This window comes from Lichenostomus cassidix, chromosome 1 (assembly GCF_008360975.1).
Source record: "Lichenostomus cassidix isolate B80296 chromosome 1, HeHo_3.0, whole genome shotgun sequence".
Lineage (NCBI taxonomy): Eukaryota > Metazoa > Chordata > Aves > Passeriformes > Meliphagidae > Lichenostomus > Lichenostomus cassidix.
The window spans coordinates 90,415,429-90,428,981 of NC_139479.1; the positions used below are offsets into that span (position 1 = coordinate 90,415,429).

Below are 13,553 nucleotides of genomic sequence, written 5' to 3' on the forward strand. Positions count from 1 at the left end.
GACCATCAGTTAAAAGTTTAATTTTCCATCACCAAAACAGATCTGGGATTGAGCCAACATCCTTCCTCTTTGGACTCTGAAGCCAGAGGGAGTCTCATTCCACTCCAGAGCGACTGACAACATGCAAATGTTGGGGCCAGTCAGGGCAGAGAGGTACAGGTGTGAATAATGGCTGTGCAAGCCATGTTTCTGACGTGAATGCACAGGGACTGCCTGTGTGATGGTCACTTTTTGTGCATGTTGCAGTGAAATTACTGCATCTTCATGGCTTTGAGACTCTCACAGAAGATGATTATGGCTGTGAAACAGAGGAAGAGCCTTTGTTCCTAGAGAAGTAGTATCTAATAAAGTGTCAAGGAAATGCTGTCAAGGGTCAACAAATACCAGATATGTCCACTAATGGACTTACCAAGGAAGAGAGCCAGAATGCTCTGAATACCATTGTCTTTGTTTCAGGTTTTCAGTTTCACAGCATTGCTGACAATGTCAGCAAATGCATGTCTTCCTAGAGAATTCACAAAACAGAGCTTCCCTGAAAAACCTGCTTTCTTTTCTGCAAGGTGAAAGCCTTCCTAAGCCTGTCCTAACATACCAACTTCCATCATGTTCAGCCAAGGAAGCAGGCTATCACTTGTTTGGAACACTGTAATATCTTTTTATATTCCCACTTTTGCTGCTTTCTGAGTCACTTCCATTAATCTGAAATTCCAGTCATGTCCCCCACAGATGTGGCATATACAGGTAAGTCCATGCTGTCAACAGAAGACTAGCACCTGGTTCTAAGAAATTCCGCCAGGCATGCTGAATCACACTCATCTGTCATTATCACCTAAAATGCTAAGTCTTTGGTGTGGAATGAGTACCTGGGTGCTGGCAGAAATGCTGGATGCTGACAGCAGAGTCAGAGAAACCAGGTTTTAACTGGACTGACATCTGTGCCTTGCTTTGCTTCCTTGCTTTGCATTCACCAAGATATTTACAGGGTGCCTTCAGTCCTAGATGGTGAACAGGATGAGACACACTCCAAAAGGATACATGAGAGTGGGGACACCCCGTGTTGCCAGGTGCTTTCGGATGAGCCGCTCAGTGCCATACCAGTTGAACCCTTTTGTTGCATACCCAATCCGTGGAAGATGCACTGTTGCTGGGAAGGAGAGAACAGAGAGTGCACACTCTTCAGGGGAAGATACACGTACAGAAAGCAATCTAGAAAAAGACTTCAAGCTACCCAGCAAGAACAGAAGAAATACTTTTGAGCAACATATCTGCTATGCTATCTCACTTCACTTCAGAAAAAACAATAGAAGAGAGTTGGAAATAGGTCATCATCTTTAGGTGCAACCACACATGTAAGGATTTGCTGTTCTACTGCACAGACACTTACCATTCCTTTTCTTGGCTGCTACATAAATCTTCTTCAGGCCCTTTTCCAAAGCTGACAGCTTAATGCCAGACAAGTTGTTGGACCGATCCCGGTGCTGAGCTACAATCAAGGCCAACTAAGAAAAAAACACAAAAAATTGAAATGGAATCTATATGCAGTACTAAGAGACACAGTGATAGTGCTGGAAAACTGCATTACCAACTTCTAGCTTTCATAAATGAGGAAAATAACTCATTTTCTCTATTATTTAACTGCAACTTAGCCATGTTCAGTAATCAGTGCCATTATTATTGTGAAAAAGACATAAGGTTCATTTTACACAGCTTCAAAAACATATGGAGAGAGCAAAACAGAAAAGGAACTTCTCATTCTCACCAAATCTTGTCCTTTTTTCCTGGATTTTTTATCATCAATAGGGAATAGCAGAGTTCCTCCTAACTCCAGGTCTGTCCAGAAAAGAGAACAGGACAACAATAAAAATCAGTCCTGAAGAGTAAACAGGCAGTCAATGCAGCAGTGATTTCACTGTCATATTCTGTATTATTCTCTAGGACTGTATCTCCTCACGATGGTTTCAGCAGTCAGACCCCAGGAAAGCAAGACAAATGTTTTCCCCCCTGAGCCACACAGTCACACATCCAGTTGAAGACAACAAATGGAAAGAGAGAGACAGAAATGAAAAGAAAGCAACTCCCAGGAAATAAGAAAAAACAACAGGTCTACCTTATAGCAAGAAGTACATTCCTCACTAGCTGCAGGTATCTCAAAGGTGCTAATACATGCTCAGGAAAAGACTGGTGCTTGGAGGGGAGCAAAGGCTCAGCTGAGTACTGCCTGAGGTGGCTTTCAGCCTTCTTAAAAGCACTCTGACAGAAGAAGCAGTGCTTTGTCTTATATAGTGAAAAACATTCTGTGAATGTTTCACTAATGTAAGAGTTTGGGTTTTTTTCCTTTTGTTTGTGACTTGCAGCATAGTCAGGATGATCAACCCCTACACAAAATCCTCACACTCCAAACAAGTCAAATCAAAGCACTACTTTCAGAAGTACTACTTTCAGAGCTAGGGATGCACACATCTAGAGAAAGAGTGAAAAACATGAGTATCGAGGTATCTAGGCACCTCATTCCTGCAGTGTCAGTGGGGTTTAAGCTCTTTCAAGTATCTTGGCCTCAGGTCACATTTTAATCTCTTACCTTTCATCTTTCCTGCCATCTCATATATTTTCCTTGGCTGATCAGAACGAGCCTCTAGAGCAGTGAATAAACCACCCCTTCCCCAGCGGCCAGAGTCATCTAGAATGAAATGACAAGTTGGACTCCTTTTAGAAGTGAGGTTGGAGGAACTTCTTTCACTTTTACTTGGCATTTCCACTTCAAACATGAAGTTTCATGCAGAGTGTAACATAAACCGAAGGAGATTATGATGTTCTGCTATAGCCCTGGCCAGAGAGCAGCTCCAAAACTGCTTCAGGAGAAACTCCATAATGTGACTTTATCTCCCTCAGCTTTAGTGTCTTGAAAGAGGGCCTTAAATTAGGAGACTAGCCTGGAGCCTGTGTACTGTCCGTGTTGAGAGACAAGCACCAAGAAACTCTGACCTCAGCCTCTAGAAATGTCTGTCTCTCTCCATAGGCTGGATTAAGATGAATTTCAGTATCTCAGTTTGATCCCTACAGCTTCCACAGGATAAACAAAAGGCCTTGCTCTCAGGAACTGTCATCATCTAGCCCCATATATAAAATTTCAAGCCCTACAGGCACCTTTGAAGAGGTTCACCCATAAATCCAAGAAGGGCATGCAAAGACCTTTGCACACCTTGCTAGTACTTGTGTGGGTTATACATGGTAGAGGCTGTACTGCCTCTACTTGAGATTAAGTCAGACACAAATCCAAATTATTTCAGAATTAGAGACTATTGAGCCAGTAGGGACAATTCAGCTCCCTTGTTCACCTCACCCAACAACACTCCTGTTGTTCACAAGTCCCACCTAGGCAATGGACAATGATGGCATCTTCCTCTTCTGCTTGGGGGTGGGTTACATCTCCCATGACGTACTTGATACAGTTCTGGTCTGCATCTTTGTAATCTAAATCCACATTCTGCCCCAACTCATCCTCCTCAAACTCTTCCTCAGAGCCACTTTCCTCTGAAGGTAGGCAGGTAGATGTGTAATGATTGGCCTCCCACCAGGCCATCCTGAAACCAGAGAAGAGGATGCTCAATGAAAATCAAAGGTGGAGGCACGAAGATTGGTTTAAATTATTGCAGTGAAACACAGGAGGCCCAGACCTGCATTCCCTCCGCTCCCTCCCCTATTTTAGGCCAGAACAATGGTAACCACAGTTCTTATCTATCATATTAAGAGTCACATGCCAATGTGATAAGCCAATTGCAGGCATGGAAAAAGTGAGCATATAACAAGGGGCAAGGAGCTACTTCAAATGGTAAGAAGGAAGAACACCCAGGAAACAAGACAGAAAAAGTTAAGACGCGTGCCAGAGAAAAACTGCTCCCAAAGGCTCACTGATTGTACAGTCAGACATGGGGTTCTTACTCAGGCCATTCTCTATGAATTAAAGTAGACGTAAAGTCAGGCAAGGTATTCAGGAGGAAGGAACCCTTGCTAGGGACTCAAGCCATTTGTCCACCTACACAGCCCCACGTTATGTAGTTCAAGCATTTTATTTTTGTCACTCGGACACACATTTCTAGAGTATAGTGCAATAGACATCAGTTTACAAGAGTAGATGCAGTACAAACCATACTTTTTCTTGTGTTCTGCCTCTGCTTTTGCTGCCTTCTTTTCCTCCATGAGCCTTGCTCTCTTTGCTGCTGCTTCTTGGCGCTTTTTCCTTCTGGCCTCCAGCTCCTCTTCACTCAGCAAATGCTTCCTCCTGGCTGACTGTTCCCGAAGGCCTGTGAGAAGGGCCTGGAGAAAGAAAAGAGGCATCACAAGAACAAACTGCTCATCTTAAAGCCGTACCTGATGCCCTCCTTAACTTACATTCCTTTCACATTTGGTTACTTATCTACAAGTCTTAATCATCAGATCCCAAGTGTCATATAATATGTGGCTTTATGACCAGAGCATATATAAATGCCCTGTACAGCTTATCTCAGATCTGTTAGCAGAACTGCTGAATTATCAAGCCCTGATTCTAGAGCCAACTTTAGTACACTGACATCCAAATTTTTTAACATGCCTTCTGCAAGCTGTAGGTAAAGAGAGAAAACTGCCAAGTTTCATTTTCCACAAGCAAATGAAAGAGCATCATGTGCCTTGTCACATCTGCCTTACGTTTGCTTTGTTCCGGAGAGCTCTCCCTTCCTTACTGGTCTCTTCAATCAATGCTTTCTGGAGATCCAAAAGCTGATCAAATGCTTTTTTGTCTTCTCTGCTGGGTTCTTTTGAATAATCTTTGCCTTCATACACGTACATGTGATCTTTAAAAAATAATTTAAAAGTGTGAAAGGGAACTGAAACCTACTAACACCTGAATGTACAGTGAGATAAAAAAAAAAAAATCTGGCACTTCTGTGACACTGTTCTACCCTCAGCAGAACAAGATCTTCACTCTCATAATTTTTTGGTATAACCAGAGTCAGCATCATGAGGAAACAAGAGAATCAAGATTTGCTTCCTTAGACAAAAGCTCTTAATTTGTTTAGATTGGCAAAGAACCTTTCTTCCTATTTCAGTCAATTAATTATTTTAAATTGTGGTTCCATCGCTGTTCTCTTTGGTCGTTCCATCTCTGCCAGTGGAGAATCCATTTCTGTTATGTAGTTACAGGCAGCTCTTGTAAAGGGACAGCAATTTTTGCTTTCAAGCTCCCAAACAAAGTAAAAGCATGGAACTCTGGTAGCCCAAGGTTGCTGCTCACCAGGTGAGTTATTTTCCCAATACCTATTACACAGTGTGGTACCACTGCTCCTCTTTTAAGTCACCACCAGAAAATACCACTCTTTGCAAACTCTCAGCAAATAATTATTTATTGCTGGCAACTGCTGCTGGATGGACAATAACTATCCTGCAGGGCCACATTTCAATTTCAGTCACAAATTTATACTTAAGTGCTACTGAGTACCCAGAAAAAAATCAGTCTTTCTTTAGGAAAGAAGGCACTGGAAGAGGGAAGTATCCTTAGAATTTATTTTCATGTAGTATGGGGCTATGAAAAACTAACCACAATTGGGTGACATTTGGGCTGGGAAGCAGAGTTCTGAATACAGAGTAGGTTTGTTCTAGTTGCATAGACACCATGACTCTGCATTTCTTATCTCTTATCTTTTGGATTTTCATGGCCAATAATCTTTCATCTGGAGATAAAAAACAGAACACCTGCTATACAGCCTTTCCTTAAGTTACTATTACATCTCCAAAACTGTAGATCTATCTAGATGATTCTCTGTGGGAAAAGCAGTACTTACAATATAAATATTTTCCCTTTTCTCACGAATTTCCATCTGAGGTATTAAAATATTCACAGGAAGAATTCAATCCCCGGCCACCAAAACTGGGCAAGTATTGTTAACATTATTTCACAGACAGGCACATAAGGACACAAAAAAAGAAAAATACCAAAAAAGACTCAGAAATAAAATTTGTGGCTAGGCCACAAACAAAATCCAAGTCAATTATAATTCTGCTTTTCTTGTTGCCTGAAAAATGCCACCCCTACTTGGGAAGCTGTCTCTACCAGCACTCAAGTGACACAGCTATTGAGATTCTTCACTTACTCTCTGTATCCTCCTCTTCATTCTCTTCCTCCTGTGGCAGCACAACATCCATTATCCACTGCCCTCCTTTTGTCTCTCCAAGGATGTTTTCTAGCTCCACATCCTGTATAGTACTCCCCTCAGAGGACAGCAATTTATCCAGGCCAAATTTCAAGATTTCACTCAGCTTTAACAAAGAGAAGGGGAAGTTCAGTATTATTATCTTCTAATTCCATGTCAATCCCAGTGCCTTGAGCTTCTCAGGCTTAAATGCAAAGGATGTGTGAGTAGAAGAACCTAAGCTTTAAGGGTGCCTGTCAAAATATTTATGCTTTAACATGCCCCATTCTCCCAACACCTGATGGGACAAGCCCAAACAACATATCTCTCTCAATCATAACTCATCCAGACTCAAAGAGTCGTTTTTCTTCAGGGCTAAAGGACAAAACAGCACTGCATTCAAGCAGCTTTCTTCATAGCCAGGAAGGCCAGGCTTGTTTTTGCCCCCAATGCCTTTAAAACAAAAGCCTAAATACCATAAAAATCCAGGGGGAGAAAAATATCAGCATGGAATTTCCTATGGGCTCGGTTCCACTTCTCCCACAGAAACTGTAATTGCTGAGATACATGCTGATGGGGCAGGGAGGGGAGGCAGAGGGGGAAAGGATACACTAAATCCAAACCTCTCCTAGGATTAGCTGCACACAGAGGATATATTCCCTTAAATGTCACTTTACTTGAGGTTTTCAAGCCAAGTTCTCAGCACAAACCTCAGCTTTCAGGTCAAAATTATAAATCATGCCCTGACTCCTGAGACATTGTATTTGCCAAGAGGCCAAAAGAAGGTTGTCTGAATTTCAGACTAACAACCAAAAGCTGACTAGGTTATCAGCTGACTTCTTATCAGCTCTGTTTGTGAGAGAAAAGCACCAGAGACAGATCAGGTCTAGAAACAATGAGTCAGCTTCCACTTTAAACCTATTATAATTAAAAAACAAGTAAGACAAAGAAAGGTTCTGTCTTTCCCTCTTCTCCAAGACAACACACCCTTTTTCCACAATGAATGCACTACAAAATTGCAAAAACTGTCCTCAAACATCAGATGTTGTCCAGACCTGGGATGTTATTTTGGCTCCTACATACAAAAGCTGTCATGTCAATGCTCAACTGTTTGGCGAGGTTCAGATCTGTCAGAAACACAGAAACGTTCTGGGACATTTCTAAGGTGGGTACTGGAGTCAAATTGAGGATATAACTGTGGTTTACCTGTAACTCTGCTGCTCCCTGAGGCTTGGGTGCTCCCAAAGCAAACTGACCTCCTTCTACAATGGCATTGGTGAGCCGGAGCTTAGAGGCAGCTCTTCGATAGATTATTTCTTCTACTGTATCTCTCCCAATCAAGCGGATGATTTTTACAGGCCTTGAAAAGGTTAAGAACATTCTTATTACTTACTTTGTTTTGAGGTGCAATAAGCTATTTACTATCCCCTCACCCACTCCTTTGGTAGGTAAAGAAGGCAAGAACGAAATGAAAAAAAAATAACCAGCAGAAATATGATGCTGACACAATTCTGCTTTAAACAGGAGAAATGCTCACTGCAAAAGTACAGGCAAAGCTCCAGCCTCCATCTCCTACTCCAAATTTACAAAGTTCCCACACTGGGTACATGACAAGGACAAGACTACATGTGGCTTGAAGCTGGAAAATGAAGACATAAAATCCCCTCTGCTCCCCTTTGATCTTCAATCTACTCTCAAGCTTTAACCTCCCATTTCCTATGGAAAGGAAGGTAATACTGAGAGGCCAAGAGAGTCAGCAACCAAACCAGAAGTAGTGACATTTCTCACTTGTGCTGCCCAATCCGGTGAGCTCTTGCTATTGCTTGCAAGTCATTTTGTGGGTTAAAATCACTATCAGTAAAAATAACTGTATCTGCTGCTGTCAGATTCATGCCAACTCCACCTACAAACAAAAGAAGAAGGTCATAAAATATGTCACCGACAGAAAATAAAGGAGAAGGTGGAGAATTTATGCTGTGCAAAATTCTGTCAGATCTGATCAACTGTATCTAATTCAATCCATCTCTCAGCCCCAAATCTAAGTCTCATAAGGATCTGAACAGATGGGTAAACCTTCCATTTCCAGCTTCCAGCTTTCTGCAACAGCCCAGAAAGAAGCTGTACAATGCAATGCAATCAAAAAACATTGGGTGTGAGTGAACCAATCCAGAGAGGACTGATTGTCAAGAGTGATGAACACAGACATAATTCTTCTGCTGGCAGGCAGATTATCCCAGCAAGGACTGGCTTCCCTGAAGTCACAAGGGACTGCCCAAGCCATGTCTTGGCTGCAGCACAGAACCAGCTGTAAATACACCACTGAAACAGTGGAAAACACCAAGCCAAACTATACAGTAACCACAACCCAGGTGTTTATATGACTTAAAGGTATTGAGGTTAGAACTTGGGCTCTCAAGAAATAAAAAGATAAAAAAGCCAGTTAATTTTAGTTTTTTAAATACCTCTACTGTGACCACATACTGTAGCTAAAGAGGGGAGGCAGCCTGCTGCCTTATACTTCTCCCAGCTCATGACAAGACACCTTCACTATAATCAAAATATTCCTGCAAGTGGAGACGGTCATGAACTGGACAGCACCTGAAAATCTCTGTCCATAGTGTAACAACAATGGGAATACTGTTAGCACACCTGTTCCCAGCTAAATACAAGATGCTTTGGCCAGACATAGCAATATGCAGTAAAAAACAACTCTTAAGTCTGGCTGGCATGGGCAGGGAGAGTTCAGGCACCGTGGTGAGAGACACACATACTCCTGACACCCAGCATTAGGGGCTTCCCTTCAGTGTCCCTGTGGGCTCCCCTCAGTGCACTGTGGTGTCACTGGAGCCAGGCTCATTGAGACAAGTCTAACCAGAAACCCAAAGGAAGACTTGGTTCCAGTTTGATGTTTGAGACTAAGATTCTTCCTCTGGAGACAAGCAGAAGCCTGGCTCTGTGCTTGTTTGAACAGAGAGACAGGGGGGTTTGAAACTGTAGAAGACACAGATCTGCCCAGGGAGCAAAGAAGGGGAAGAAGCACAGATGGCAGTCCCATGGAGCTCTCTGCAGTCTCAGGACGGTAAAAAGGCTCTCGTTTCAGTCTGCCTGCCAGCTAAAGAGCATGTCCATGTTCAGCAAACTTGAGAAGCAATTCCACCAGCCTACTTAAAGGAAGTCTGCTCCTGCCTAAAGTCTGATGTTTGCAGAAGTAAAATGCTAGTGAGATTCCTTAAGCTCAAACTGGCACAGAGACAGGCATTATGGAACTTGGAATAAAATAAACTCAAGAGGCTGCAATATGAAAAGGATCTTGGCATCAGCTGCCAAAAGGAAAGTACAGAAACCAGATGTCCTAGATGAGAGACCCAAGTTCAGGATGTGTCCTGTCTCCCTCAAAAATCCCCCACACAAACAGGCTCTGCAGGATTCAGAATTCCCTGAAACCTTGCCAGAGAGAATTAAGTAAGAGTGCAGAAGCAAGATGGGTTGTTTGCCTCTCCTTACATACCTGCTCTGGTGCTCAACAGGAAGATAAAGATGGGCTGTTGACCGAAGTTCTTGATGGCAAGGTGTCTCTCCTCGCCCCTCACAGAGCCGTCCAGCCGCTCGTAGCTGTAGCCTTTCCAAACAAACAACATGAATGTTTCTGAAATTGCGCCTTTGCTCTCACCCTCTTACCTCATTTTCTACTGTCTCACTGCTCTCCTGAATCTTTTTGTGCCAAGTTCTCCTGCTTGGTTCTCATTTTATTGCCTTCAACTCCTTCATTTTTTCCCAGTTAAACCTCATATAAACTGAGGTAATGACCGTGACTTCAAGATTGACTGTTGGTAAGGAGTAATTTAGCTGAATCTGAAGCAGAGACTCTCAGCATTTAATTTACTGCTTGGAAACACAACAGGAAAATTCAGAGCCCAAGTAAAAGAACATTAGCACACAGTCTCATTTCAGACTACGCTGTGCTGGCTGTTGGCCCCACAAAGCAGGCCAACAGCCATCAGATCCTCCTTATCCAAACTCCCACGGCCTTCAGCGTGTGCTTTCCTGTGAGCAAGCAGTATGGGATATGGCACTACATTTGGCTTTATCCTACATTATTAGTCGTCCAAAACCATAAACACCAAACAAAAGCCTCTTTCTTGGGAAATCCTAAGTAGGCATGGAGCCATGTGGATTGAAACAAAAGAAAATGTCCCAAGAATACATTGCTAACCTTGCCAAAAATGGTCTGATCCAACCTGCCCTCACAGACATGTTGGGGCCCCACTGTCAACAACTGTTTTAATCAAAAATTAATTTCCTGGTATAACTGTGGCTCAGTTTGTCTTTTGTGCTGGACAAAGTGAATCTAGAGCAAGCCTACTGCTTTTACTGCAATTACTTCAGGACACAGGTACACAACTGGACACAGGTATATAATTAAACACTGCTACCCTGCCATTTGTTAGCCCCATTTTATCAAGCCACAAAAGATTATGCTACTTTGAAGAACAACACTTAATTGCCCCCTGATTTCAGGAAGCTGGTAACAGCAAAAAGCTGAACACAAGACCCTCCAACTCACAGAGCCGCTGCAGGAATGTGGACTCTATCTACTAAGAAGCAATAAATCTCCATCACATTCCTTTCTCCATCCCAGGCAGATCAACCAAAATCAGAGGAACAATATCTGGCAGAGATCATTAGGGTAAGCCCTCTGCTATCAAAGTGTGCAGAACATACCTCTATAGTCCATGTAGTCCTGCAGGATATCGAGCAGTTGAGTCATCTGAGAAAAGAGCAACACACGGTGGCCACTGCAAGAAGAACATGATACCCTGTGATCCTCACCATAGTGTGACAGCATTTCACAGGGTGCTGGGGGGGTCACAATAGCTTAACCAGTCATTATTAGTTACTGTTTCACAGCAAGGCTCACCACCTCTGTACACTTAACCTCCCAGAATCACAGCCCATTCCCTCACATTTTGAGCCCCACAACCAAATGCAATCAGTTAAGCTTTATCTGCCATCATCCTTTGCCCTGTCTTGGGTGTGGAGTCACGGAGAAGTCACAAGGCTCTGGCACAGCTCTGCTGCTGGCTGGATACAGCCTGGTGAGGATCCAAAGAAGCCTGGCTAAAGGGACCCTCAGCTTCAGCCTAGCATGATGAAGTGTTCCTCACCATGTGACTGCTCTCAAATCACACACTACAGTGCATCTGAAATATTGGGAAAATGTCGTATCAGCATCTCTGTGACAGAACATTTCCTCCTCCAGCAAATAAGCCTCAAGGATCAAACTCTACCTACAAATGTGTGTGGGAAATTAACTCTCCTTCCTCCCAGCCCTAGGCCTCAGACAGTTCTCTGTTTAAATCAGACTTCACTAAAACAGAACACAGAAGCTGCACAGGGCTGGAACTGCAAAAAAGACATTCAAAGGAGAGGCAGCCACTCACAAGGTGCTATACAACAGGACAAAGACAACACAACCACATCAGAACTTTACAAGGGCTATTGAAGCTCTGGCCCTTGGTCTTTGGGTTCCAGGTTCTGAACTCACAAGAGCACAGCACAAGGGGTTCTGAACGTCAATCCCAAAACTTCTGAAGTTTCAGCTTATTCTTGGGTTTTTCTTTTTCACATTTGCCATGGATTCTGCCTCCCAGGCCAACACTGGCATGCTAGCGCAACTGAGGCATTGGAAGCCACTCTTAGGAAACTCAGAGTCAAACCAGATATGCTGAATATCAAGTCACACAGTTATTGTCCCAGGTTCTCAAATAAGGCAAATATGAGAGCATGTGAGAGTTAAGTGTTTTGAGAAATGCTATAAGGGAAGCTACAAAAATCTTCAAGGTTCCTTTACCATCTCCAATACAGCTTTTTATATTGAAATTACTACTTTCAGGTATTCAGTAATGTGAAATCAATAGGGCAGTGCTCATGTTGTGATGAGTATCTGCTCCATCTATGGCTAAATAAGGTATTTTGCTTTCCCAGTCTACTTTTTCTCCCTATGTCAACTCCATGCCAACATGACATACCCAGCATACAAGAATGAAAGAAGTTTATCCAACAAATACATCTTGCCACTGGCTTCAACAATGTGGTCTCCAATCTCAAAGGGTTCTGGCTCAACACCTGGAACAGAAATGAGTTTCAAAAGCAGAGCTAATACCACACAAATAACTGTGTGGTGACCAAATTCTGTGGTCAACCTCAGTGTGTCTGCACTGCCACTATTGTCAATCAGAGCCCCATGATGCTTACTTGAGAAGTGATGATCATTCTCTATCTCTAAATTACACCCTCAGTAGTTCACAAAGCATTGTGATTTCTTTGTTTAGAAGAGAGAAGACAAACAAATGGAAAGCTGCAGTCAGAAACTCAGACTTCACACAGTCTCCTACTTTATTCCTCATTATTGATGAACTGTCATGCTTTGGAACTGGTCACAAACTCACAGCTGCTACTGATTCAAGTACAAGAATGTTTATTATTTGCCTCTTCTAAGCATTACACTAATAACAGAAAACCACTGTGTAAATCAAGAAAGTTATTTTTTCTGTTTCAAGAGAGAAAAGTGCATTCCTACCATTAAAGAGGTATGGGTGGGCAACACACTTTCGAAGCTGAATTAAGACATTCTGGAGTGTAACCTTTCTTCCTGTTTCATTTTCAAATACATCTGAAACAAAGAGCACAGAAAAAAACTGAGCAGGGAAGCCCATGCTCCATTAATAGGTGTGACTGGGAATGTCTTAGTACTAAGCACTGCTATGAAGTGCTTCAGCATGGGAGTATTTCTCTCTGTGTATCACATCTGAATTTGAATTTCCCATCTCAAGACTTTTCATTGACCAAAAAAAATTCCTTCACACTTTTTGGACAAGCCTTTAGAAATAAGACCTTGATAAACACTACTTTGCCTTGTCAAACTCACTGAACTTTCTGGACTCTCTGGAAAAGGTCACTGTAATTTTTTTAAGAGTGAATAATCAAAATTAGCGACAGAAATTTGATGCAGTTCATTTGCATTTTCAAAAAAAAATATATATATATACAGCACCGGCAAGATCTCCTGGGCAACCAAGACGTAAAGAAGAGCTGCATTTTTGTGAGGAACAAAAGAAAATACATGCACATATGCTAACTATACTAGAAGATGAAGGTTGAGATTTCCTGGTGATGTTCATGCAAATTGCTAGAAAGCCCTAGAAGAACAAAGGATCTCCAACTCCCCAGTTTTAATTTCCCTGCGACAAATAAGCACTCACAAACCACATGATGGTAGTGGTTGCATTGTCTATATAGCCCTGTAGTTTCCAAAAATCTTGTATCTGCATCCAGTGGGTTGAAATTTGCTTTACAGCATCTGTGCTACTGTTGGAAAATTTGTAGAGA

General features: G+C 42.4%; 1 protein-coding gene across 1 annotated transcript in view; it reads right to left on the reverse strand.

Moving 5' to 3' along the window:
* The window catches only part of CHD1L (chromodomain helicase DNA binding protein 1 like), a 22,485-nt gene continuing 8,932 nt past the window's right edge, over positions 1-13,553 (reverse strand). The window contains exons 9-23 of the mRNA XM_085070650.1: positions 12,745-12,837; positions 12,194-12,290; positions 10,887-10,960; positions 9,673-9,783; positions 7,953-8,067; positions 7,371-7,524; positions 6,126-6,291; positions 4,684-4,829; positions 4,151-4,314; positions 3,373-3,581; positions 2,579-2,677; positions 1,760-1,830; positions 1,385-1,499; positions 1,036-1,144; positions 1-341 (exon numbers count right to left, since the gene is read on the reverse strand). Coding sequence (XP_084926776.1) covers positions 293-341; positions 1,036-1,144; positions 1,385-1,499; positions 1,760-1,830; positions 2,579-2,677; positions 3,373-3,581; positions 4,151-4,314; positions 4,684-4,829; positions 6,126-6,291; positions 7,371-7,524; positions 7,953-8,067; positions 9,673-9,783; positions 10,887-10,960; positions 12,194-12,290; positions 12,745-12,837 — 1,772 coding nt within the window. The 3' untranslated portion in view covers positions 1-292. The remainder of the gene's footprint in view (positions 342-1,035; positions 1,145-1,384; positions 1,500-1,759; positions 1,831-2,578; positions 2,678-3,372; positions 3,582-4,150; positions 4,315-4,683; positions 4,830-6,125; positions 6,292-7,370; positions 7,525-7,952; positions 8,068-9,672; positions 9,784-10,886; positions 10,961-12,193; positions 12,291-12,744; positions 12,838-13,553) is intronic.